The sequence below is a fragment of the Aquila chrysaetos genome, chromosome 5 (assembly GCF_900496995.4).
Source record: "Aquila chrysaetos chrysaetos chromosome 5, bAquChr1.4, whole genome shotgun sequence".
Lineage (NCBI taxonomy): Eukaryota > Metazoa > Chordata > Aves > Accipitriformes > Accipitridae > Aquila > Aquila chrysaetos.
Window position 1 is genome coordinate 63,452,328 of NC_044008.1, and position 27,022 is coordinate 63,479,349.

The 27,022-nt window shown below is 46.6% G+C and overlaps 1 protein-coding gene across 3 annotated transcripts in view; it reads left to right on the plus strand.

The window, feature by feature from the left end:
- The window catches only part of DNAH9 (dynein axonemal heavy chain 9), a 210,907-nt gene that overhangs the window by 32,055 nt on the left and 151,830 nt on the right, over positions 1–27,022 (plus strand). For 2 of the 3 annotated variants that reach the window (XM_041123817.1, XM_030015631.1), the window contains 18 exons: positions 482–704; positions 3,034–3,200; positions 3,567–4,437; positions 6,379–6,509; positions 7,643–7,769; positions 10,708–10,860; positions 11,860–11,985; positions 12,669–12,908; positions 14,012–14,172; positions 15,220–15,376; positions 16,208–16,312; positions 19,415–19,572; positions 19,890–20,028; positions 21,273–21,560; positions 22,038–22,248; positions 24,541–24,668; positions 25,161–25,269; positions 25,966–26,113. In XM_041123817.1, the coding sequence (XP_040979751.1) occupies positions 482–704; positions 3,034–3,200; positions 3,567–4,437; positions 6,379–6,509; positions 7,643–7,769; positions 10,708–10,860; positions 11,860–11,985; positions 12,669–12,908; positions 14,012–14,172; positions 15,220–15,376; positions 16,208–16,312; positions 19,415–19,572; positions 19,890–20,028; positions 21,273–21,560; positions 22,038–22,248; positions 24,541–24,668; positions 25,161–25,269; positions 25,966–26,113 (3,642 nt within the window). The remainder of the gene's footprint in view (positions 1–481; positions 705–3,033; positions 3,201–3,566; positions 4,438–6,378; positions 6,510–7,642; positions 7,770–10,707; positions 10,861–11,859; positions 11,986–12,668; positions 12,909–14,011; positions 14,173–15,219; positions 15,377–16,207; positions 16,313–19,414; positions 19,573–19,889; positions 20,029–21,272; positions 21,561–22,037; positions 22,249–24,540; positions 24,669–25,160; positions 25,270–25,965; positions 26,114–27,022) is intronic. The other variant, XM_030015630.1, reaches the window with a different exon arrangement.

The following is a 27,022-nucleotide window of genomic DNA, read 5'->3' on the forward strand; positions in this document are numbered from 1 at the left end:
TTCTGAACTGCTGTGAATTTTTATCATCTGCATCCTCCTGCGGCAGGGAGTTACCCTGTGAAATGAGTCAGTGTGTGAAGAAGAATCCCTGTTTGTTGTAGCTTTGCAACCTGCCAGGTTCATTTGGGGATCTTGAATTCCTGCATTGGAAGAGATGAGATGAAAACTGTCCTTTCAAACTCACTCTCTCCAGACCACTCCTGAGCTCACAGGTCTCCGTTATACTCCTTCTCAGATACCTTTTCTCCAACCTGAGAAGTCCCAACCTTTTTATCTGTTCTTTGCAGGAAGCTGTACCACATCTGTGGATTCCTTTGAGCACGAATCATGGTTCTGATGCCCTCAGCATGTTACCGTGCAATGGACAGGGTTAGCCAGGCCTTTCCCCTGTCCATGACAGTCCAGCTGCCTGGCATAAGGCTGATAATTATTTCAATAGGAACTGCTCTCATTTTGTGCTTTCCTGCTTTGTGTTATATAGCTTGGCTGACCTTGATGAGTTCATAAAAACTGCCGATAAAGGTTTGAGCAAAAAGGTTGAAAAAGGCGATTATGATGGCTTGGTGGAGGTTATGGGTCATCTGCTAGCTGTTAAAGAAAGACATAGTGTCGCCGATGCCATGTTTGAGCCCCTGAAGCAAACTGTTGAACTGCTGAAGACATATGAGCAACAGCTGCCAGAGGAAGTCTATAAGCAACTGGAGGTGGGTGGAAACTTGTGGTGGACACACCAATTTGCTGAGTAGCAGACGTCAAAGAGAGTGTGAGCTTGAGAGCATTGCAGGAATATTTAAGACCCCACTCCCTGTCATTAGAGGGCCTCAGTGGATAGTATTTTGCTATTGCAGGATGTGCCTTAATAGCTCTAAATTTTGGAGTTATATTGAGATTTTTCTTTTAAAGCAGAGATTAAGCCTTTTGTTATGTATGAAAAACATAGAATTGCCTGCTCCAACTCCCAGCGATTACTCTTGAAAAAAATTAATGCATTTTCAAATACATCTGTTAATTAGGTTGAATTATAATTATTTTTAAATAAGCCAGTTCTTGGCAACTGTGGAGATGGGAAGGATAATGTTGGCAGAGGAGTTGCCTTCTCATAGGACTTCAGTCCTTCACTGGGTCTGTAAGACCAAATCTGCTTGACCCAGAGGATATCACTGGGAGCAGGTTATAAAAGTACTTTGGCACCTTTCTACATCTGGCTCTGATGAATCAGGGGTTTTTGGGAAATTTTTTCTGGAAAGGAGACAATGAGATGGAGGTTAGAAAAGACTGCGAGGTGCCCAGCCAGCCTTGGGGAACAGGAGACAAGCACTGGCAACAGCCAAGATGTTACAGTGGAGAAGCATGTGGCTACGTGCTGATGGATATCCTATAGTCATGGGGTGCTGTGGGCAGAGAGGTCTGTGTAGAACACAAAGTTTAAAGCAGGAGCTTTTGGGGAGGTGCTCCTGCCTTATGCACCTGTGCATCAAAGGCTCCAGTTCTCTGCTGCAGGCTTGGATGAGAGCTGAGTGGGGTTTAGCAATCCCCTAGTTTTCTGCTTGTGCAGCCGTGATCCGTGGGTGGTTGGGTCACCAAATCTGGAATAGTTAAGGGTTCTAAAGATACCTAGGTTCCCACAGACTCCCTGAAAACCAGGACAGCTGCATTACATGGATGCTCTGGCTGCTGCAACAGCTTCAGTCCAGCATAAAACATGGTGCTGTGGGGAACCCAGCTCTGCTAATTCCTCTGCCCAAGACCTGCTTGTTTGGTGCCTGCTTGTGCAAGTACATTCAAACAACTGATTTATTTTTCTGATAGAAGAAATGAGGGATGTGGGGCAGCCATTCAGATGCAGGAGATAACAAAACAGTTTTGTTCTTTCTGGCAAGTGACAGCAACACGTAGTTGAATGATTCATTCACTCCTGTATATGGTGGGAAAACCAGAAATAAGTTCCTCTAGGTACTGCTCCCTCCATGGCTGTGAAGATGGATGGGCTGGAGCTAGTAGTTTGTGTGAGAAGGACAAGGAAGCAGCTCCATGTGTGCCCTGCTGTGGTCATGGATAGTGATTTCTATTGAGGCTGGAATATAAAGTGTCAGAAAGAGAGCCGTCAGGAGAGACTGGCCCTGCTGTGGCCATCTCTGCTGCCTCAGAGCTGCCTCCAGGTTATTTCCCTTCTTTCCATAGTGTTGGTGGGTCTCCATTAATCTCCTCAACTATGTGAACTGGGATGAAAAGAAACCCAAAGGCTTCCCTGTAGGCTTGCACAGTACATGGGGAAGTGGGCTTTCTGAGAGCAAAGTACTGGGACTTGAGGACAGCAGAGCCCTTGGCTGGTGTCAGTGTCTGGGCTGAGGATACAGCCCAAGAAGCCTAGTGAGAAGAAATAAAATCCCTTTTTGAAGAAAATCCCAGGTACAGAGGGTGGATTGTCAGCAGTGCTGCATACTTGCAGCTTGGATGCAGACCTGAGAAAGAAACCAGTCTTATTTACTACTAATACTATATACACAGGCTGGAGGGATTTGCCTCAGAGAGCTCTCTAGAAGCCCTTCTGGTATAACATCTTCTTCTGCTCTAAGAGCTGGCAGGAAGTTTCCCAGGATCTGTTTCTTAATTAGCTCTGGGAAGCCAGACAATCTGATGAGCTTGCATCCACAGCCCATCCTCCTGCCTTCAGCCACTCCCAGCAGGCTCTGGGTCCCACTGGGTTTGGTGTTAGGATCACTGTTCTCTCTCAAGCATGAGCTATCCTGGGAACCCAGGATCTAGTCTGGAACCCTTCTTTTGAAGTTACCGAACATGTTTTTACAATCAGAGCAGTCAGTTATAAGGTCTCAGTCTTCGTTAGTCTTCAAAATTGTGAATAACTGGTAAGTTTTATCCCAAATTGTGTGTTTAGCCTTTGCATCACAACAAAACTTCCTTACAGTTTTAGACACGGAATCTGTTGCTTTTCCTGTTCTGTGATTATCCATAAACAGATCAGATGCATTGCATAGCAAATGCTGCCTACCAGCATTTAAATTTTGCTTCCAGGAGCTGCCAGAAAAATGGAACAATATAAAGAAGCTGGCGATAGCTGTGAAACAGCATGTGGCTCCTCTGCAGGCAAATGAAATGACAGTTCTGCGCAAGAGCTGTGCGGCGTTTGATGTTGAGCAGCACAGATTCAGAGAGCGATTTCGGAAAGAAGCGCCGTTCAGGTATGGGCAAATTACAGCATCAGAGAAGCCCTGAGGAAAAAATGCTTTATGGGATCATCTCCGAGTGTCCTGAGGACATATGCTCGAGACCTTGCATACGTTTCCTACCTTCTTACAGTGTTGTATCTGTTGTGCCTGGGCTGTTTTGTCCCTGGGAACACTGTCCAGTGTTAGCAAGAGATTGAATTTGGATGCTGAGTGCACGATATCGCTTTAAGGTGGTGTCAGTAGTGCCATGTGGCTCTACCATCAATGTGTACTATAGACGTTTCATCTCTGCTTCGCCTCTTACAGGCACTGTTTGTTTTATGTTTTCTTTAGAAGTTGTTACAATATCACTTATGAAGAATAAACATTTCTTTCTAGGTTTGACACTGAAAAGCCTTATCAACTGCTGGATGCAAAGCACATTGAGATTAAACAAATGGAGTCAGCCATGACCTTGATTTATGAATCAGCTGGTCTGTTTGAAGTCATGGTGCCAGATTATAAACAACTGAAGCAGTGCAGAAGGGAACTGTGTCTTCTCAAAGAGCTCTGGGATATGATCTCCCTTGTGAACACTAGCCTTGATGACTGGCAGACCACCAAATGGGTGGATATTAATGTGGAAAACATGGATCTGGAGTGTAGAAAGTTTGCAAGAGAGATTCGGAATTTGGATAAGGAAATGAGAGCATGGGATGCTTTCACCGGGCTGGACAGCAAGGTGAAGAACATGCTGACAGCTCTGAAAGCTGTGGCAGAACTTCAAAATCCTGCCATTAGAGAAAGACACTGGAATCAACTGATGCAAACAACAGGTGTGAGGTTTGTGATGGACTCGGACACCACGCTGGCTGACCTCCTGAAGCTCAACCTGCATAACTTTGAGGATGAGGTTCGTGGCATTGTGGACAAAGCAGTGCGAGAAATGAGTATGGAGAAAGTCCTGAAGGAGCTAAAAATGACTTGGAGCACCATGGAGTTTCAGTATGAGCCTCACCCCCGGACGAACATCCCATTGCTGAAGTCAGATGAAGAACTCATTGAAACTTTAGAAGACAACCAGGTGCAGCTGCAGAATTTAATGACATCCAGATATATTGCTTTCTTCTTGGAGGAAGTGTCTGCATGGCAGAGGAAGCTGTCCACCGCGGACTCTGTCATTTCTCTCTGGTTCGAAGTGCAGCATACATGGTCTCACTTGGAGAGCATATTCATAGGTTCAGAAGATATACGGGCACAGCTTCCCAAGGTATGAAACCCCAAATCCTATTTTTCCTGTTTGGAAAGTGTTGAAGAAGAGCGTCCGTTATACAAAATAGGGTTATCTATAATGCCAAGTTCTCCAAAGCAGGGCTTTTCTCCTGGTGCCTTGCTTTTTTGGAGGCTCCCTTAGTGCTATAGTAGTTTCCCTAGTGCTGCCCCAGGATGTTTTTGTACTGTAGGTTGTGCTTGAGCCATGCTGAGAAGCTGATTTTCTCCCCTCCACCACTGCATAGCAAATACCGAGTTCCTGGAGACTGAGCATGAAGCTGCTGGCCTCCTTCAGCGCTGCAGGCGTGTTCCCTCTTTCCTCGGAGGGAAGAGGACCGGGAGAATTACTCAGACATTGCAAATCATCAAACCAGAGCTGGACCAGGCAGCTTTGGCAGCATCCCCTTCCCTGCCTTCAGCGCTGGTGAAGGGGCAGAGCAGCTGTTCTCCCACTTCTGCTTCAGAAAATGGAACAGAGTTGTCATTGGTGACCTCCTCAGGGGTGTCTTTGAGTCCAGCTTCCAGTCTTATTCCAGATTCCTTTGATTATTAAGAAGATCTTCCAAGCTTGTTCTTGGCCCTGCTGGACCACTTGCAGCCGTGCTGAGGAACCTGCCTTTCACTCATGAGTGAACTGCAGTTGACTGTGTCACTGCCGTCCCCATCCATGTGCAGCTTCACTGACAGCACTGCTGGGGTACTGACACCCAAGAGGGGGTGTGCACAGCCCAGTGACACCCAGACAATAGACCACCCTGCCTCCATCCCTTCACTTTGGTCTGCTTGGACTGTTCCTCCCTCTGCTTTGGAAAGCACTGGGCACACCTCACTTACTGGGCAATATATACAGGTGCTAATAACCAGTGCCCTGAAGGCTGTACTGTGTGCCAGCAAGCTGTTAATATCCAGAAGCTATCTAATGGCATGTATGAAATCGCATCATGATTTAAATCTGCATCCTACTGGGCAGCTGTCTGCATCTCAATACTTGTCTGGCAGGTGGCACGAATCAGCAGCCTCTTCCCTTCCCTAGAAGAAAAGATGGAGCTCAAAGCCTCTGGAGGCTGAAGCTCCTTGGGATGCATCCAGGGCTGGGGGAGGATGTGCTGGTAGGGCATGAGTTGCACATCAGAAGCTGGCTACACAGCTTGCATGCAGGGAGGGGCTGAACCCTCCAGCCAGAGCCTTGCTACCAGGGCTGAACACAAGTTAATGTGGAAGTGTTACCAGGAAAGCTTGGAGCACTTTTATTCAGTGTCCTGGCTCACTCGGGAGGCCTGGCTTGGGAAGAAGGGAGGAGCAGAGACATTTTGAACATAGCTTTTTTTGTTCTTCACTATTAACTCCAGAAATTCAGGGTCCCTATAGGTGCAGAGCATAATTGTCAGCATGCTCCTCTGTTGCCAGCGTGGGGTTTCCATGGCCTTACTCAAAGCAAGGAAGGGCTCTCCTCTGCAAGTGTCATCATACCCAGTTCAAGGATGGGCACTGGGACTCCTACATTGTAGCAAGAGGGGAAGAGAGAACTCAAATGGAGTCGGTAGCCCTTCCCCCATATGGGAGCATCTCCTGCTGCTGTGGCGAGGGAAACTTGGTATTTCATCTGGACATGGGAGAGGAAGAGTTATGAGAAGACATTCAAAGGGGAATTCAATCCCAAGAAAGTGGTTGGTCCTAGGCATTGGCTTCTGCATGGATCACTTTATCCACGACCCCTTTGGGATACAGTGAGAAGACGGCAAGTGCCCGATTGGAGACTTGTTTCAGGCACATGGCTGGAAGAGCCCTTCTGAAATGGTGGAAGGGTCCCTCTGCACTGGAAAGGAGGCTCTCCTTAGACAGTCTTTCTCCTCAATCCAAAGACAGCACCCAGAGGATGGGATCTTTTAGCACAAAATCAGTGTTTTACAGTGAATGTGTTCCTTTTATTGCTTTTTAGGACTCCAAACGCTTTGAAGGGATTGATGTGGATTTTAAAGAACTGGCGTATGAAGCTCAGAAAACCCCAAACGTAATTGAGGCCACCAATAAACCAGGTCTGTCCCAACAACTGGAGGACATTCAGAGTAGGTAGGTAGAACTTCAAAAACCCCAGGATTTTGGCAGAGACTGGGATCAGATGTAATTAGTTTGTTTAACCTGTGCTCCAAGGCTTTCTTCCTAGACCGTGCATTCCTTGCATTCACAAGTTGCAGCACTTCTGATCTTTCTTAAGTCTTTTTATTTGTGATCCATCACCCTGAGGCCCCCAAAGTGGAGTCTGGCTTTGCGTATGTGCAAATTCTCCTCCTGAATATTGATTTGCACACATACAAAGCTAAGCATTCAGCTGGTTTTAATAACACATGACCTCACTGCCACCCCAAATACAATGTCTTAAATATCTATTTAGCAGTCCAAGCAGGGATATCTGCCAGTGAGCTGAGCCCATGTTCTTTAATTTACAAAATTATCTCTGCATGTATACCCTTGACACATGGTATAACTAGACTCTCTGAGAAAGACCTTAGTGTCTTGAGATGGATACACTTCTCACTTAACTTATGAGCTTGTCTACTTGGAACACACTTAAAAGTTAATATGATAGCTGTTGCATCAGTAATAACTATCCATTTAAAATAAAGATTTATTTTATTTTTTTAATCAGATAAGGCCAATGTTCCTCACAGAGGACATGTTATTTATGAACTTTGTAAGCTCAGCAGCAGTTTAGTATGAAACACTGAAAGATTCATTTTAGATCGGAGCAAACAAGTTTCCTTTCAGGCTTCGCAAACACAAAAAACTGAGTAGGTCTGAATCAGACTTTAAAATGTGGCTCATTAGAATAAAAGCAGTTATGGAAACTTTCATCCCAGTGTTAAATCACCTGTGGCAGTTATGAGCTTGTCTAAAACTGTGGGTCAAACTGCAAACCCTTGCTAGCCCCTTCTTCCACCTGTGTTTCTGCTGGTTTTTATGAGGCTTTTCTGACTCTTAGGCTGTTTAACCCTTGGGAGTAGAGAGAGATCTATGAGTTACTATGTGCTATGTTGATCTGTTTGGAAAATGCTGTAGAGGACCAGCCTACAGGCTCAGCTCATGTCTGGCATTTCCCCATGGTAGAGGAGAATCTGCTTGATAACCCAAACTGTGTAGCATGAAACCTGAAAGGATATTTACCCACCTGTCCTGGGCTCTGTTTATCTACTTTGTCTCCCCAGGTTGTCTCTGTGTGAGAAGGCTTTGGCTGAATATTTGGACATGAAGAGGTTGGCCTTTCCCAGATTTTACTTCATTTCTTCTGCAGATTTATTGGATATTCTTTCCAATGGCACCAACCCACAGCTGGTAAGCCTTGTACTGCATCACCTTTGCATTTTCCAGCTGTCAGTAATGTCATGGTGGAAGATGCTGTCTTGGGACTCTCCTGTAGCTTTTCCTTTCTTGAGTGCTTTTTCTCCCACCCTCACTTAGATTAATAATAATTCTTTCACAGCTGGCCTTCATCTGTCATCTTTGAAAGGCAACACGTGCACTGTATGTTGTCTGATCTAACCGTGGTAATACTTGCAGATGGTTCTAAAAGCATAGCACAGGGCAGAGCTATGTTTCTGATACGATAAACACAGTGGTTTTGTTTCTGCTGGGATACAGTGAGCTTGGAGGAAACCATCTTTTCTTGAGGATCTCAGCCAAAACTTGTTGCTGACCTTGGATCCCCAACCTGGGATGTCACCAAACAGCATTTGCTGTTGAAAGAGCCACAGACTGGGCATTCAAATGTGGAAATGTTGACAACTGATGGCTTGGAGAGTTCCCTTTTTTTAGGCAGAAGAAGCATTTGCTAGTCAGCCACTTCTTCCTTCCCCCGTACAAAGGCCTTTGGGATGTCCTGATTATAGGGGGAGAGAAGAGCACAACCTGAAAGAGGTAAGACAGCTGGTAGTCAGACAGTGGCTATGGCCAAGGCAAGCAAGTAGATCTCTTGGGTTGCCATCCACCCCTGTGCAGCTCAGGGGCCAGGCTGGGCATCTCACCTCCTGCCCTGGGCTTCTGTGCCATCTGACTGAGAAGGTTTCTCGTCTCCAGGCTGGGTTTCTAGGGACAGTGCCTGAATGCCAGGCATGGGGAAGTCACACCAAGTATACCATTCCACCTGTTGACTTTGGTGGATTGCTGGATCATCCTGTGGAGGAACTTGTAGTAACCTTCCTGTTTTAGGAAATGGCTTCACTGTGCTCTTCCCCCCATTGCCCAGAGGAGCACAGACACTTCCTATCTCCCAGAGTTCAGAGGATTCAGTCCTGAAGATGTTTTTCCATACAGAGCATAGCAGCGTTAGGGTTGATTATTAATGCTACAGGTGTTGCAGTCAGGAAACCTTGGCCACTTTGCCTGGCAAAGCTGTGCTCTGGCTAGTGTTGTTTGGGATGCATCATTTATCCTGAGGTTGGTATGTACAACCAATGAAAATGTTCACAGCAAATGGAGAGTGTTGGATAAGGAATGAATTCCTTATTCCATCTTTCAGTAGCGAGTAACCTCACCCTCTTTAAGCTTTTCATCATTTTCATTGTTCAAGTGAGCACATGAATGGAGCAGGTTTGCATGTGCATTTGGAAATGCTGTTGTTTGCCTCTAAACTTTAACACTGCTCATATCTGTTTCTGCTGCTGGGTGGTTTCAGCCCACAGAGTATCATAAATACATAGTTGATTGATACTTAAAATGGAGAGAAAAAAAACACAGGACGCAAAGAAAAGATACTGTGTTGAAATGCTCTGCGGAGTAAGAAGAAACTCCTGGTGTTTTCTGTTATTCAAAACTATTTGCAGTAAAATCAAAGTAAATGTCAAGTAGGCTCATACATGGATATGGTCTCAGCCTTTCCGCTGTAGTTGCAAAGTCTGATCATTCCTAAAGGAGGGTTAAATACACAATGATATTATCTTCTTGAACTGGGTATTGAACTTGTGCAGATTCAGGTGGGCTCAGGGCTCTGGCAGCAGGATTGCACTAAGTGCTGGGGTATGTCTGAAGCCCTGCAGACTGGCCAGGGTCTGGGAATGGACAGTGGGGATTTGTCAGCAGAAACTTCTAGACATAAGAAAAGGTTTCTATGGTTTACTTAAGATTTGAAAGGAGATATACTTACCAGGCGGGGTGCTGAGTGCCTTTTGCTTCTCAGAGGTACTTAGCACCTTCCAGGATTTGGCCCTGCTTGAATGTGCATAAGAAGACCACTGAGCTATATCCACCTGCAGGATAGCTTGAGAGAAGGAGTGTTGTAATCCTTTGCGAGTCAGTGAGTCAGAATTAAATGGACAAGTCCACCTGTCTTTCTGTGAAAGCATTAGAGCACCATGCATCATGGGCTGTTCTCATTTCTCATCCCACCCATGGGAGTCTGTCCACCCCCTGTCTCTGGCTGTCGTTGAGAGAGGCAGCTCCTGTCTGGGACTGCTTTGTGACCTGACCCTTGTCATGGGAATGTCAGTCCTGGGAGAAGGCTGCCTTTGTTTGGAGTGGTATGTGACACGCAGTGATGTATTTGTGTGTTATGTAGTGATCTGGAGCATTGGTGACCTGCTCAGCTCCCAGCAGGAAGGTGCCGATGTTGAGAGCCTGCAGCAGTGATGCTAGCATCTCCCTGCTGGCTTTTCAAACTCAGCTGGGTGTGAACAGGAAAGGACTGAATTATTCTTTTCCTTTTGTAAGAGCGCTTTTGGTCAAGATGGGTGTTTCGTAGGAGGCATGGGCAGTTGAGCTGTTTATCATGGGTCTTGGGCAGAAATAAAGGTCTGTCTTCTCCATGGAGGAGAATTCAGGACTTCTCATTGGCACAGAATTGATTTCTAGTAGTGAAAAAACAGGAAGGTTCATAGTGAAGAAAACTCCACAGTGAGCTGAGAATAGGATGAGGTGGAGCAATGGCTAGAGACCTCTCATCACTACATGTAGGGAAATTTGGGCTAGGAGGTCATACAATGCTTGAATGTTTTCTGTGCTTTTGCCCTGTATGGAAGATTTCCCAGTGGAGAAATACAATCTATGAAGGCATGTCTATTTTCTAAATGATGTAGAAGTAGGTGGAAGTACTGGGAGAGAGAGCAAGATGCTTGCGTTGGCAGTATCCTGGCCATGTACGAGTGTGCTACCAAGGTGTGGTGCTACCAAGATGTCCAAGATCACGCTTTGTGAACATGATTATGCCTCTGACATGTATGGTGATCTCCATTCTGCTTGTCCTGTCTCAGTTGCTTTTTTTATACAATTCCTTTTGCAGGTGCAACGTCATCTTTCCAAACTCTTTGACAATGTGGCCAAGATGAAATTCCAGCTGGACTCTGAGCAAAAGCCAACCAAGGTTGGCCTGGGAATGTACAGTAGAGAGGAAGAATATGTCAGCTTCAGTGAACCCTGTGACTGCAGCGGGCAGGTGAGAGGGAAGACCTTGTCTATCAAAACTGTCCAGTGGAGTCTGCTCTCCTGCCCCTTGTGTGGGCATCTGTTGCTAAGACACCATAGAGCTTCACTACTCTTCCTTTATGCGTGAGAAAGGCTGGAAGAGGTAGTGTGTAATCTAATTCCTCCTTATGCCAGAGTCCTTGGTCCCACTCTGGATAGGTCCTTACTAAGGTGGGGCATAGGTGTCATAGTCCACTCTGGGAGAAAGAGCTGTGGCCTTTTTCTAACTAGGTTTTTTTATTAGAATTTTTCTCACGTTTTGAAGGTTAGTCTTACAGCTCGTTACAAATATCCTTGGTAAGGAAGGGGATGAGGATTGAAAATAGACTAAGCTATTCCATAGTATCTCTGTGTGGGTATCTTTTGAAAGAGAAGGCGTTTCCTCCTGATTTCCAAATCTTTCTTCTTTCATAGGATAAGTACAAAATGTAAGAATCAAGCTAGTGCTCAGCTTATCTGTCCCTGTAGTTGCACCTTTCTCTATGGACTATTAGAGGAAGCTAAAGTACGTACTACCAGCTACTGAGCTCCCCGGCGATGGAGCTTGCTGCATTTAAACTATCTTCTCAGTGAGGACTTCGGAAATACTAAATTCAGCAGGAATTGTGTTCCCAAGTTTGGCAGCAGCTTCCTCTTGCTGCTGGCAGATTGTGCCCAAGTCCCTCCCATGAGTGATTCTGTCATGGTCTGGAGGTGGAACGCACTGAACCAAATTACTCATCAGTAGAGAGAGTACGTTTTGGTTTCTCCTATAGCTGGAGTTCAAGAAAAATCTGCCTTGTATTCTTGGTGTCTGGAAATAGTTGCTAATCCTGCAGTACCAGAATTGGCTAAATCCACCCAGTCTGAAGGAGGCTGTGAGGCTTGTTTAACTCAAGAGTTGAGATGCTTTTCCCATTCCTATCTTCAGTAATTACCACAGGTGCTTAAGAAGAGCAGATGTGTTACTGTGATTTAATCTTTTCTCCAGGTTGAGGTCTGGCTGAATCATGTACTAGACAGCATGAGGGCTACTGTGAGAGATGAGATGACAGAAGCCGTCATGGCTTACGAGGAGAAGCCGAGGGAACAATGGCTCTTTGACTATCCTGCCCAGGTATCTGCCTCTGCTCTTCATCTCCACTCAGGCTGGCATGTGGGAAAGGCAGCTCTTGGCTTCCCCGTCAGTCCTGCCCTTCCCTTCTTTCAGTAATGGCCTCTAGCTGTGGATGGGAATGTTTCTGGCCTCCGCTGTGCTGTCCAGGAGGGAGGAAGGATGAGTTGTCCTTTATCCTGGCAATCTCCTGATGGAGTTCCCAGGCTGAGCAACATGCTCTGATTGGGGCTCCAGGGATGATATGCTCTTGGCTGGCTTAAAGAGCTCGGGGACTTGGGCAGTGCCTGCTGCACCCCATGGGTGATGGGAAGTCTATACACCCAGAGGAGAGAGAGGTGCAGCAGAAAAACAAAGTGGTGAGGCCTGATGAGAGAAAAGAGCCCCTCAGATGCACCTTTGACAGCCTCATGGGCTCCAGCTCTTCCTTCTCTGCTGTGCCAGGCATGTGAAAGGTGCTGATTTACTAATAAGTAGCTGCTAAATGTGTCTACCGCTGATATGATGTTTTAAATGAATGTCATGGGGCAGATCCCTGTGGTCCTCTCTGCTGTGACGACTGTATGAAAAAATCCTTAATTTCATGTCACGGATACTTCATCCTTGATCTCCCTGTGGATCAGACACTCTTGAACGTAAAGAAGCTCTGGTGTTTTTCCTGATACTGAGCCAGCCCATTTCCCTAGGTGGCTCTTTCCTGCACCCAAATCTGGTGGACAACCGAGGTTGGGATTGCCTTCGCCAGGGTGGAGGAAGGCTACGAGAATGCGATGAAGGAATATCACAAGAAGCAAGTGACCCAGCTGAACACCCTCGTTACCATGCTGATTGGGCAGCTCTCCAAGGGTGACAGGCAGAAAATCATGACTATATGCACCATTGATGTGCATGCTCGGGACGTGGTGGCAAAGATGATAGCGCAGAAGGTTTGTGTTCGCAGCTCAACGTGGTCCTGTGCTGGGTGTTGGAGCAGGGGTTACAGGACTGATAGACTAACCACAGGCCATTCAGATCACTGCCTGTCTCAGTGGGAGATAACACGACTAAATTTACTTCTACAATGTTTCCGGTAAGGAGGCAGAAAGGCACCGTAAGCCTGCAGTGCTGTCCTGTATCACAGCCATGCAACACCAAGGGGCTTGTACTTGCCACATTCACACCAGGAGTGACAGTGTGGCCCTGTGTCCTGTTGCCAAGGCACATGTTGGTGGATGATGGCGTTGTGTTGGGAGGCTGCTGGATGAAGTCTCAGTTATGTCTTTAGAAATTAAGAAATAACATTTGGGCTTTTTGTAGCCTCCTTAGTCTGGTGTGGGGCCACAGGGACTGTGTTGGGAGTCCTTTGTCCTGCACACCGCTCCCACACCACTCCCCTGTCCTTGACACTGTGTCAAGTGTGCAGCCCTGCAGGTGGGTGGGAAGGTGCCCTGAGTGTGCTGGGTTGTGGCTTTACCCTCATCTGTGTCCTCTCGGAGGCAGCCACGCTGCTCGCAGGGTTTTTGGCTTCAAGGCCCAGCTGGGCTTGGTGGTGCCTTGGCCCAGTTTGTGGTGAAGTAGTCCATCTGCTGGGCCTGCCTGCTGGTTGTGCAGAGAGTGCTGGCCATGGCTATCCCTGCCCCCCTGTCCCCAGCCTGTTTCCCTGGTGCTGTCTGTGGCCCCTTGCTTGTCTAGACAGTCTCTGCTCCTTCTCTCACTCTGTTTGCATTATCAGAGCCTCTTCACGGCTTGCTGCTTCTTAAATCTCCTCTTCAGGAGTCTCTTTGTGCTGCTCTTTCTCTTGGGCATTCACTTTTTCCTCTCCGACCAATGTGGTTACTAATTTGGTTCCTACCTTCTACTGATGGGAGGTGGGGAGGTGACATTTCTCACCACATTATAGGGAGGTGACCTTCCTCACCACACCTGCCTTTGCAGTGAGGACCAGTCCATGCCCAATGAAAACTTCACTGCAGTCACTATTTTGTCACCTGAGCTGTGTGTGCCTGGCATCCCTGGCCTTCCCGTGATGGTGCTTGTGGGTGCGTTGCAGGTGGACAACGCCCAGGCGTTCATTTGGCTGTCACAGCTCCGGCACAGATGGTCGGATGAGGAACGACACTGCTTTGCCAACATCTGTGATGCCCAGTTTCTGTACTCCTATGAATACCTTGGCAATACCCCTCGGCTTGTGATCACTCCACTGACCGACAGGTAAGTCCCCGGGAAACACCATCATAGCTGGGCTTTGCCACGCAATTAGAGAAACAGCTGCCAACCAAAGATGGATTTAGTTTGGACACCCACATCCCTCTTGTTCTTCCTCTGTGTCCCAGCAATCCAGTGACAGAGCTCTCTCACCTGGTTTGTGATTTGATGGTGTTACCCTCTGGGGTATCTGTGCCTGAGATCCCGGGGTGGGATTCAGCTCGCTGAGTAAGACACTCACTTGTGGGTGTAGAAGTAGACACCTACCACTTCATTCACTTGTCTCAATGGGGACGCCTAGGGTGACTTGAGATGCTCTGCATTGTCCCACCTGGCTTCCAGCTGCCAGTCCTGAAGCGTGCAAGTCTCCTGTGGACCCCTTGTCATATCTTTCCACTCTGTGTGACACTTCAGTAACCAGGAGCATCTCACTTGTCTCTAGTCACCCGTGTTAGTCAGCTGATCCAAGCCTCCATGCATTATCAGGTTTTGTTGGCCATATTGACTACAGCTCTGTGGCTTATACAGGGAGTATAGACACCCACATGTGGACACCTCCCTGGTGTCCATCATCAGCATGATGGAGAAGCTTTGGGGCTTGCTGCAGCATTGAGTGGGATCATTCATAGGCCATCTGAGCAGGTTTCTGTCAGTTAATGGGGAATGGGATCCTTTGGGCTGGGCACTGGGAGGAGCACTGGGAAGCAAGAGGAAGGTCTTTCAGAAAAGTAGACCTTTTCTCGTACTATCTGGGACATGTCCAATATCAATGAGTGGTATGAGGATCCAAAGAAAGTACAACCTGGATGTGAAGAGGTTGAGCAGAGCCCGGTGGAAGACAAGTATCTCTTGGAGAAAACACAGCTGGGCAGAAGTGGTAATTAATGCCCAAGAGGACTTTAGCTTAGATATGCACCCTGCTGATGTACAGCTTTTCAGAAGATAGGGTCTCCTGAGTGCATTGCCCTAGTGCCATTTTTCTGCAGCCAAACAGTGACCTGTTGGACCAAGTCTCAGTATCTTTCCTTTTTTCTTCATCCTTCACTGCAAAAGATGTTACATCACCCTGACCCAGTCGCTGCACCTGACCATGAGCGGAGCACCTGCGGGCCCTGCAGGTACTGGCAAGACGGAGACTACAAAAGATTTGGGGCGAGCCCTGGGCATCATGGTGTATGTGTTTAACTGCTCCGAGCAGATGGACTACAAGGTACTACTCCCACCTCGGCCGCAGTGCTGTCGTGTGGGGCTGGGGATGCACGGGGCCCAATGAAACCTGAAGGATGAGAGTAATCCAGCTGAGATCTCTTTGATCCATCACCTCTCCTCAAATCCCTGCTACGTTCCTTTCTGCTAAGCACCTTTTTCTCCTCCTCCCTTTTCTTCTCTAAGACTTGCACAAGGTTCTTCAGGAGGCAGAGACTTGAACAGTGCTCTCTGCCTCGTTACGCCTTTCCCTTCCATTCTGGAGTTAGATTCCATGTGAAATGCTTCAAAACTTTTGGCCTGTTCAGTTGAGACCGAGGCTGTGCTGCTACTTTGACCCTGGTCATTTCTTCTTGGCGTGCTCGCAGGCTGACAGGCCCTGGCATGGGAAGGGACCTGTCCTGGTTTTCTGAGGATCCTCTCCCAGAATAAGGCCAAAATGTGCTGAGCCTTCACCACTGCAGAACGCTGAATTGTTAGGCAGAGTCCTGCTCTCTGCTGGTCTGGCACAGTACAGTGATTTTGGTAGCCTCAGATCATATTTTATTCAGCTTATGGGCTCTCCCAGGAAGTGGGGCTGTCAGTAATTCAGCACAGGTGACCTTTAAATGAAACTAATGCACAGATATATCGAGAAAGTGCAATTAGCAAATCAAGTGGCAAACTGTGCAGAGCTATAAATATTATAATTGAGTTGTGCCTGCTGTTTCCATGCACTTTTCTAAATACCCACAATAGACTGTAAATTGCTATAAATAAACAGGCTGGGAAATAAAATCCATTTTTTGCTGGAGCTGATTCCATTTGTGATTTCACTCTTGTAATTTTTTTTCAGTCTTGTGGGAATATTTACAAAGGCCTTGCCCAGACAGGAGCCTGGGGCTGTTTTGATGAATTTAACAGGATCTCAGTTGAGGTCCTTTCTGTGGTTGCTGTACAGGTAAGTGGAGAAACACGCGTAAATAAATACAAACAAGGCAGAGCCATGCTGCAGCCTTTAGAGGAGGGATAAATAGGGAAAGTACATGTTTCTGGTTTCAGTTCCCTGTGTAGGCAGGTGAGGGATTATATCCCAAGATTAATCACACGAATATCACAGCGCTGACAATATGTAGCAGTAATGTGCTGCAAACGTTTTTGTCACTTCTTTTCTTTGCCCAGTTACAGCATTTCTGTTGAGGCAATTCTTTACAGCATCTTTTCCCAGATCAGTATACACTGTGGCTCTGTACCTGTTCCTCCTGAGGAAGACACTCATGTCATTAATATGGTGTGAGATAATTGCAGCATATCATTTTAGGGAGGAGAGCTGCCTTGAATTATGGCTACTCAGCTTGCCATGTAGGGAAAAATTTTCATGGAGGGGAAGGGTGGTGTCTGGGGCAGATCCATGGCCTGCTGGACTGTTGGGTGTTGCTTATTGCCTCCAGTCAGGCACAGGTTGTGGGTCATATTCAACAAATAGGAAAACATTCAAAATTAATTTTCTTAACGCTTACCTGTCACCAAGACTGTGCAGTCTTCTTTCCTTCCTTCTCTTTTCATGTGGCTGTAGATTTAATTCCAGTGTCTATAAAGAGAGCTCTTTGAAATGGCTTTGGAGGGTATTCCCGGCTGAGTGGTATAATTCCTAGGAGGAATGCATGCAGCCCTGTGGGTGCAGCACAGTGCTCCTGAAAGCCGGTGTCAGCTGGGTGACACTTGATAACTGGAACCTGCAGCAGATCTGCAGCCCTTGCTTACGTGCTTGCCTAGGTTACCCCGACAGCATGGGATTGAACCTAGGAGAGAGCTATTTGAGCTGTGCCCAGCTATGCATAGGTGTTTCCCCTGTAAAATGATTTCTCATCTCCTCCGTAGTTGAACTGTTCAGTGCATTTTATTGGTGAGTCCCATATGAAGCACAGCAGCAGCCCTTGGAGAAAGGCTGGAGACTGCCCTCCCCATCAGGCTAGAGAGTCCTGTTCTCTTGTGCTTATATATAATCTGCCTCCTCCTATATATAATTTGCCTCTTCCTTCCCTTCCTCTTACTGGCTCATGAGGAAATCTGGAAATATTTTACACAGGGGAAAGGATTGCAGGAGGAGAGGGGCTCCGTACCCTGCTCACGCCTGCCCAGTGGGTGGTGAGGGGGCACCCAGGGTAAGTACTGCGGGTGTGAATCCCTTCTGGCAGGGGCTGAAATCTTGGGCAGCCCAGGTATAACCACAGGGCAGCAGGATGAGAGCAGGCTCTGCTACCGCTTCTGGCCCTTGCTTTGAAGGAGAGCTGTGTCTGGATGTTGTCCAGATCCTAAATCTCATTGGTATCCTCTGAAAATGCCAGGTAAATCCAGCTAGCAGGGGAGTTTGAGTGGAGGGAGGGTGCTCAACTGCACTGTCCAGACTGAGACAACTCTGGCATGGGCAGAACTGAAAGTTTTGAGCCTTGGGGGACTTCAGTGCTGAAAACTGAGGTGCCAAAGTATCTAAGTTCTTCTGGACCCAAGTGTCAGCTGAGTGCAGGTTTTAGGATCCCAGTGTCTGACTGAAGTGCTGAATTCTTCCTAGACCCCCTTTTGGGCTTGGTATTGCAGAACGAAAGATGTAGAACCCAGAAGTTTCTACACTTTTGTAAATGTTTCAGTCAAAGACATTGTTCTGAACCCCTCCATGAACTCCTCACTCTTCTCATCTCTCTCTCACTCATAATTGGTACTTTATGCGATGTCCCAAAGAAGCCCCAGGCGGGTACAGGAGTTTATGTATCGTTCCCTCTCAATTTCTCTTCCGTCAGGTTCTAGTTTAAAGTTGTCATTGAAAAAAGTCTTTGAGGATCTTAAAATAAAAAGGGAAGCTGAACAAAAGAAGCCCAGATATGACTCAACTGCTAATGATTCCCTCGCTCCTGGCTGGAGCGCAGCATCTGAAGAAAGCAGCACGGCTGTCATTCCATCATCATGTCTCCTGGCTGCTATTAAGAGTGTAACCATGGCGATGTTTAATTGGCTGTCTTAGTCATGCAGCTAATGTCGATATGGTTCCTTACAGAGAAAAATTCGATTAATTGCTTAACTTTAAGATGGCAAACAGCAGTAAGGTTAGAGTAGTGAATACAGAGAGATTTCTCCTTCGCTGAACTGCTGTTTGCAAGAAGGTGATCTAGCTTTAATAAACTTGCTCTCTTTGGAAGGTGAGGAATGAGAAGAACAAAGCTGCAATCAGGCAAATATAAAAGCCAATACAATATTAGTGAGTGAAGGTGTCAGGGGAGGTCTTACAGCTTCTGCCTTGTGGTTTTGGTTTTAAATTAAGCATCTGATGTCCCAAAATCTTTCATAGCAATATCAAGCGATCAGTTTGCAATTGAGCTGAGGCTAAGTTTATTGGGAAATGCTGCTCCTTTTCTGGGCCTAATCAAGGAACAGAGCAGGCACAGGAGGGTTTTGGGCTGTCATGAAGAGCAGTGGTGTGTGGGGAGAGGTGAAGATGGGTGGAGGGAATCAGGGGCCTGTATTGGGGCAGACTCTTGGGACTGCATTTGGGTGTTGGCTGTGTTGTGGATGCCTGGACAGCCCTGCATCTCATCTCAGTTATCTAGCCTCCTGCTAGGTTGGGAAGTTCAAAGTGATGATTTAGCCTTTGGTGGTGTTTTTGCTGTGAGATGTGCTGAGAAGTGTCCCACAGGTGATGTCAAAAGCCAAGGTGAGATGCAGGCAGCTTTGGAGGCATTTCCTTCTTCTGAGCTGCTCTTCCTCAACATTGTGAGCATTGTCTTACAGAGCAACAGGGCAAATTCTTGCAACTTCTTTGCAGTTTGGCTGCCCAGTCTCTTCAGCTCTCTTTTCTGCTTTGTCAGATTTAGATTATGATGGGAGATTGATATTGCCATACAGATTTACTCCAAACAGCGTATAAAGCTTTATATAGTCAATAAAAACCCAAAACAAAACAGTGATAAGCCCCAGTCATCATGGAGCCAAGTGTAAGGAAGGCAGCACTGCTGTCTGGTGTGTTTTCCATAACTGAACACCAATACTATAACACTGTCTTTGTTTCTAGGTGAAGAGTGTGCAGGATGCAATACGGGAAAAGAAGAAATCCTTCAGTTTTCTTGGAGAAGACATTAACTTAATTCCCTCAGTAGGCATTTTCATCACCATGAACCCTGGTTATGCAGGGCGAACTGAGCTACCTGAGAATTTAAAAGCTCTCTTCAGGTGAGTGCAGGTCAAGGTTTGTGACCTGTATTATAAGACTGGCATAAATTGTCTTTTGGAATATCCAGGCTTGACTTCATTTCCTTGGGGAATTCACTTGCATCTGAGACTTGCGGATAGTTTCAGCCTTGTACAGCAAGCCTCGGTCTGGGAATGCACAGTCAGGGCGAAGGAGCTTTGTCCCTTGCGATGGGAAAGGCAGTGTGTGACCTGGCTCACTGGAGAAGACCTGGAAGATAAAGCCACAAGTCCGCTGGCCCTAAGACCTGTAGTCAAGAAATACGTGTTCTGCAATCTTTTCTTGCTTGTCTTTTTAGGCCCTGTGCGATGGTTGTGCCAGACTTTGAGCTGATCTGTGAAATTATGTTGGTGGCTGAGGGATTCATCGAGGCCCGGGTGTTAGCCAGGAAGTTCATTACCCTGTACCAACTCTGCAAAGAGCTCCTGTCCAAGCAGGTGAGCCTGCTTCTGGGGCTGCAGTTACAATGAAGCCTGTTGATCTCCAAAATCAGCAGGAACATGGCACTCTGCCACTCACCTTCATGGCTAAAGCTTCACAGCTTTTATTTAATGACTGCATTTGCACTAGCTGCTGGGAGAAGAGATGGTTTGTGCTCATCAGGGCAATGAAATTTTCAAAGTGCTTTACTGGAGGATCTGCAGGGACAAAAGCACTCGACCAGCTGCATTAATGGGAGGGATTTTTCAATGGGCTCAAATGACACCATGTTTGGGGTAGTATCGAGTGACCCTTTGCTTTCCAGTCTCTTAGTTCCTATTGATTCTCCTGCCTGCAAGGGGTTTATGATGTGTGTCCTTCTCTGAGTTCAGCCTAACAGTTCTCTGTCGTGTCAGGTGTTGACAAAGTAGGGTCACTTCCAGTGCAAAGCTCTAATTAATCAGATTTTTCCTTGTCATCATTTGCATAGATCAAAGCTGGGTCCAGAGAAGAGTTGAATCAGGACTCCAGATGTAAAACCTGATCTTGGCTGTGCCACCATGAGGCTGGGTGGGAGATGCCTTGTCACAGAAACTTTGTGCGGTGTCTTGGAGGTCTTGGTGGAAGCTGTGGCCTCCCACACAAAGCAGTCAGCTGTTGAGCTGTGCTCTGGAGGGTCTTAACAGAGCAGAAATATAAAGAGTTGCTTGTTGGCTTGAGAGTTCCTGTCATGCCTCTTTGTGGTTCTTTTGCAGCAATGTGCTTACTGGCCCCTGTTTGGTGGACTGCCTCTGGGACAAAACATGCCTGGTATTCTTGTGATGGGCAGAATGGAGAAACTTGGGTATTTGGGGCCTCATAATGGACTAACAAATCTTTCACCTTGGTATCTCCTGCAGATCCAGGGGTCTGGCTGGCCTTACTTTAGCTGCTTTATGATTTAGGTGAAACAAATTACTTAGGTCTCCAGAGTGCAAGTCCTACTGCTGTCTTACTGCCAACTCAGAGCCCAGGTAATGGTATGAACAGCTGAATTATTTGACTCTTTAATATTGTCCCTGATGGGAATCTCACCTACTGAAATGGAAATCAGGTAACTCAGGCTGGTGGAGGTCTCTGGCCACAATGCAAATAATAGATTTGGATGTATTTCCATTGCTGACTTATCTGGCAGTTTAGAGCTTCTGGTTCTTACCCCTGCATGGTGGTGTACTGTCTAAGCATAAACTCATCCCTCTTTCTTTTTTTCCCCCCCATGCAGGATCACTATGACTGGGGCTTGCGTGCAATCAAGTCAGTGCTAGTTGTTGCCGGTTCCCTCAAACGAGATGACCCAGAGCGACCCGAAGATCAGGTTCTGATGCGCTCACTTCGTGACTTTAACATCCCCAAGATTGTGACCGATGATGTGCCAGTGTTTATGGGGCTGATTGGGGATCTTTTCCCTGCGCTGGATGTGCCTCGGAAGCGTGACCTGAATTTTGAGTCATTTGTGAGGCAGGCTGTGCTGGACCTCCGGCTGCAGGCTGAGGACAACTTTGTGCTCAAAGTAAGACCAAGCGATCTTCTGTTGTACCTACACCAGCACCAGATCATTTGGGTTTTCTCAACCATCTTTGCTTCTTCAAAGAAGGCTCTGCACAATATTCCCCTTGCAGGCAGACCTTGATGGAGGACTGGATCAGCTCTGCTGGACCTGACGCAGTTGCACCTGCCCCTAAAGCCAGTACTGGCCTGGTTCCTGAGTTTACAAAGGGACTAACTCTTGTAGGCTCATGAAAGTGTGGCCCCTGGAGAGTAGAGCCTCATTGGCTGATGGCTGTCAGATGTAAATAGTGCTGGAAGTTTGTCTGCAGGCTGAGGATTTCACCCATCGTGATTAGAGTGGGTAGACCAAAACCAATGTCAAATCCATTTGTGTTTCTGGGTCACATCTTTCTAAAGAAGAGGCCCAATGGGAGCTGTTTTGTAGATCTGAACTTCAGTTTGGCATTTTTGTCTAAAATTTGGGAGTGTTTTTTCTCAGGTGGTGCAGCTGGAGGAGCTGCTGACAGTCCGGCACTCTGTCTTCGTGGTGGGTAACGCAGGCACAGGCAAGTCTCAGGTGATGAGATCTCTGAACAAGACTTACCAGATAATGAAGCGACGTCCTGTCTGGACAGACCTCAACCCCAAGGCAGTCACCAATGATGAACTTTTTGGCATCATTAACCCAGCAACAAGAGAATGGAAGGATGGTAAATGTCTTTTTATGCCTGAATTTGTAAAGAAACATATTTTTAATGAACTTCCTGAGAAGCAGCAGGATGACTGATTCTTTGTATGTGGGTCTAAAAGCCTAGGTGCTTGTCTGTTGCTCACAGCCACGTGAGAGTTTGTTGTTGAAAGGATACACAGGATGTTTTAGCTTTTTGATCTTCAGATGGGAAGTATAGCATAGACTTGCTTTATCCTCTTGCTATAAGAATAATTATCATGTCCATTAATACCAACACTTACAAGTTCCTAAATGGGGCAGGCAGTTTTTTGGGGTTGGCTGAACTGGTGACGGAAGAGAGTTCCCTCCTGCCCTATGGTGTGCACTGAGGCCCCCCAAAATGTGCCATCCCTAGGTTTCCATAGCTGGTAGCACACATGCAGCAGCCTTAAAGTGATGTTTTTCCACTTAATATTGCTGCCCCATCTCTGTAGTACACCAGCATTTGCCAGTCTGTTGATCCTGATTGCTCCTGAGGAAAATAAGATGAGCATTTAAAGCTTGCTGAAAGATTACAGAAATCTGGAGTGAAAATGTTCAGTTGTGACTAATACGTAAAGGCAGCTTTGATTTACGTGTGTGGCTGGTTTGGGAGGTGTGGGGGAGGTAAGGGAAGATGTTGCTATAAATCATCTTTGGTCAGAAGTCCGCCAGGATATGAGCTGCCACCCACTTCCCCTGGCCCCCCGCCATGGACCCCTCCTGACCCCCTGCTTTGCTCCAGTGCCAGGGTTAATTTCTTTTTAATTGTAATTACAGACCCTAAATCAAAGTGACAGGGGGAAGTGTGGGATACAGCCTGAACTCTGCAGACTGGCTGCAGCAGTGACTGCAGATCAAGGACTGTGGGTGGCACTGAACAGCAGGAGGGACATTTTACAGGTGGCTGTCCAGCGGTTTCTAGCCTGTAATATTTCAAGGGAACTTACAGGACTCCTCCCTGAGGTTTCAAGGCAAATGTTTTCTGCATTAACCATTGCTGGAAATTTTGTTTCTTGTTGTCAAAGTCCATCAAGGCAATCTTCACCACAGCCTAACAAGAGATGATGTGTTCCCTTACGGATAAGCCCCTTCTTTTCCTCTTCCCGTTTTCATCCTGTCACTCCTTTCATTATCAGGAGTTGAAAAGGTTATACATGTTAGGTGGTAAAAGGCCCCAGAAGGGAATCCTAAAAGTGTCCTTTGTAGAACCAAACTCTTCTTTTAAATCCCAAGACCACTCTGTGGTGTGGATGCACAAAGTTAGGAGAGAGGCACTTTTCTCTCCACCGCTGTCATGGTGTATATGAGGGAAGCATTGATGCTCAGAGACAGTAGCTATTTCTGATACTAATGATGTTGGAGCAGTTTCCAAGGCATGTGTCCAACATGTGAGGAACTGATCCGAGGCAGAGCCAGTGAATTGGGGGTTTTTTTGACCTGATCTCAGAATCGGATAGCTGTTTCAGGTGAGCTGTCCTGCATTGTTGTGCACAAACTTTTTCTTCAGTCATATAATGCCACTAGCTGTTCCTGACCTGAATCACAAAGCAATAGCTTGTCCTGGAGAAAAAAAAGTGTGCTTGTCACAATTCACCAGAAGAGAGGCTTTTTTTTAATGTTTGCCTGATGTTTTTTCATGAAGACCAGTGTCTCCCTAGGTATTTTCACATGTAGAGGAGAGCGATAGTTTTGTGGAGTTTTCATTTGCTCTGCAGTACTGCTGCTCTATTCCCAGCCTTCTTGCTCTTCTTAACATTCATTATTTACTCCCCTCGAGACACTGTATCCTCTCTGTCTCCTTGATTTTACTGACATTTTGTTCTGTCATTCAATGTCATTCTGTACTTGTTCTCCCCTCAATCTCACTAAAGCCATGACCCAGCATTTAATGCATCTTGATTTCCCTGATATACTTTGAGCCACAAAAAAACATTCATAAGAATTTCCAAGGCATATTCAGATGGTTTTCTCTGCATTGTGTAATTCATACCTTCTTTTGCCACTGAGTATCTGCTCTTCACTTTTCTTATCCCTTATGATTCTCGGTGGGAATGAAGCTCGTGTGTAGGTCTGCAGTCCTTTTCAGTGGTGGTAACTGATAATGTCTTTTTTCTTCAAAGCAGACTAGACCCATATAGTGTTATAGTAATATTTATGTACAGATGCATAGAGTTTTGAATGCTTACGAGGAAAGCATTAATTGGGATAATTTTTAGTAAGTTACTAGAGAAAACTGTTAGAGCAGGTGGCAACTTCAGTGTTCATAAACATATTCCTGTCACCCTCCCAGGACTGTTTTCATCAATAATGCGAGAGCTGGCCAACATCGCACATGACGGTCCCAAGTGGATGGTACTAGATGGAGATATTGATCCAATGTGGATTGAATCTCTTAATACTGTGATGGATGATAATAAGGTAATGAATATAAGTTAAAGAAGCAGGTATTCCTTGACTGCGTGTTGTTATTCAGCCTAGGAGAAGTGCAGATGCTGAAATAACACCTTCTAGAATAATGCAGTTGTGTTTCTTCAGATATAGCAAACAATATTGCATAAAGAAAATGATGCATGGGAGAAATAGCTCAAAGCATGTTTTCATTGGGGTTTCCCTTTCCTGGAGAGTCAGGCTGATGAGTAACCACAAATGCCCTGATTGTAACTTCAGTCTCTTTAAAAATAGAGTGGGGTCATAATCCTACACCTTTTTTCCCCACCCTAAGGGAGTGCTGTTGATTCTGGGTTGTGGAAGAGAGAAGGATCATTCTACTACCTTTTAGAAATCAGCTGCTTTGCCTCGAGGAACTGGGCTGACAGCAGCCAAACTTTTTAGTGCAAAGTGCTGAATGCTTTTCATTCCTATTCCTGGGGGAGGCCTTCGTCTGTCTGTCTGTCTGACTGCCACATGCAGGTGCTGACCCTGGCAAGCAATGAGAGAATCCCTCTGAACCCGACGATGCGGCTGGTCTTTGAGATCAGCCACCTGCGGACAGCCACCCCAGCGACTGTGTCCAGAGCGGGTGAGTCCTGGCCTGAGCTTCACACTGGGATTTTGCATGGACCAGGTAGGATCTAGTGCCATTAACCAGTCTTTTGTTGGCCAACTTGGTCCCTCTTGAAAGTTCCTAACCTGGGATCACAGCTGCCTTTGGTGGATGGGGTAGGGTAGGTTCCTGAAGCACATGGACAAACTGAGGATTCTGACCCCAAATCCATATGGGGAGCTGTCATCATCTTGGAGATTTACCCAGAGCTCTCTGACTGTTGATGGGTGATCGTGGCTTCAGCATCACCGAGAGACTGCTCCTGTTGTGCAAAACCCTGTATGGACTTGATGAGGAGAGGGACAGTCCCTATCCCAAACAGCTCCTGATCTCCTGGAGGAGTGCATGAAGTATGGGAGGAGTGAATGAAGGTGTCTCCTACTTCTACACATGGGGAAATGGGGCCCAGAGCAATAACATGACTTGTGTTCTGAATTTGGGGCAGGGTCATGAAATGTGTCCTGGTTGCCTGAGTTAAGTCTCTTCACTGTTAAGGTTTCTACTCTACAGTGGGGCAGGAGAAGGGGGTAGGCAATGGGGCAGGCAATGGGGCACCCGGGTGTATTTCACAGGGTTTTAGCTGTGTGAAAGTAGCTGAGAAATTCTGCTGGAGAAAAGGAATAGTCTCTGCTGCGTCCTTACTATATGTTCTCTCTTATCCTGGGCCTAAAGGGATCCTGTATATCAACCCATCGGATCTGGGCTGGAATCCCCCGGTGAGCAGCTGGATTGACAGGCGAGAGATCCAGTCCGAAAGAGCCAACCTGACCATTTTGTTTGATAAGTACCTGCCGATTTGCCTGGACACCCTCAGAACAAGGTACCATCTGAAGAGTGAGTGTATCTCCGCTGGCAAGGGCAGGGGGACACTCGCCGCTTTCCAGACCAGCTGTGCTGTGCTGGGGTTGTGCTACATGTGGCACGGCTGGCTGGTTTCCTCCTCGCCCCTGAGAGTCCTGAGCATCATTGGCTTAAGCTCAGAGAAACAACAGGGAGAGGTGGGGGAGCTGACACTCCTGCTCATCCTGTGTTGGTCAGATCTGGTTTTCATCGGATTTTGATTTGATTGTTCCTGTACTTCTTGTACCAGTTCTGTATCTCTTGGAAAGTAAATCCAGGAGATCCTAAAGAGAAAGTCTTTTCAGTCTCCTGATGTGTCACTCCACAAGTTATTTTTCAGTAGAGCAGATTTCAGACTACTTCTGAAGGGAAGTTTTCTATACGCAGCGTGGAAGGTGGAGAGAACAGATCCTCTTTCATCCTCTCCCCACTTATTTTTCTGCCCCTTGGTGATGAGAAGGAAGTTGGTGTTTGTAGGAGCAGGTAGGATTGCTCTACAGGCAGTTCTCTCTTGAATTTCTTTCCTGATGCATTTGAACAAAATTAAGTCAGTCTGTGTTGGCATCCAGCGTGGGCATGTTTCATGGATGGATACCAATCCAATGAACATGAAGAAATTGGATATTTGGAAGGGCCCTGGTGCTCCTTGGCTTGAGTTAGCTTCAAAGCAATGCCCACAGAGAAGTCATGTGGTTCTTGCTTATCATCATGGGAGACAGCTCTCTTACTGATACTGTGGTGAGGACTGGCCAAAGTAGAGTCCCAACAAACTTAAGTAAGGGAGCTTCTCCTATCCTCTGCTTGCTTCCCATAGTTGCATTTTCATTAAAAAAAAAAAAAATAAAAAAATCAGTGTACAATTGAGCATGAGAGTTGTCAACCACAATGG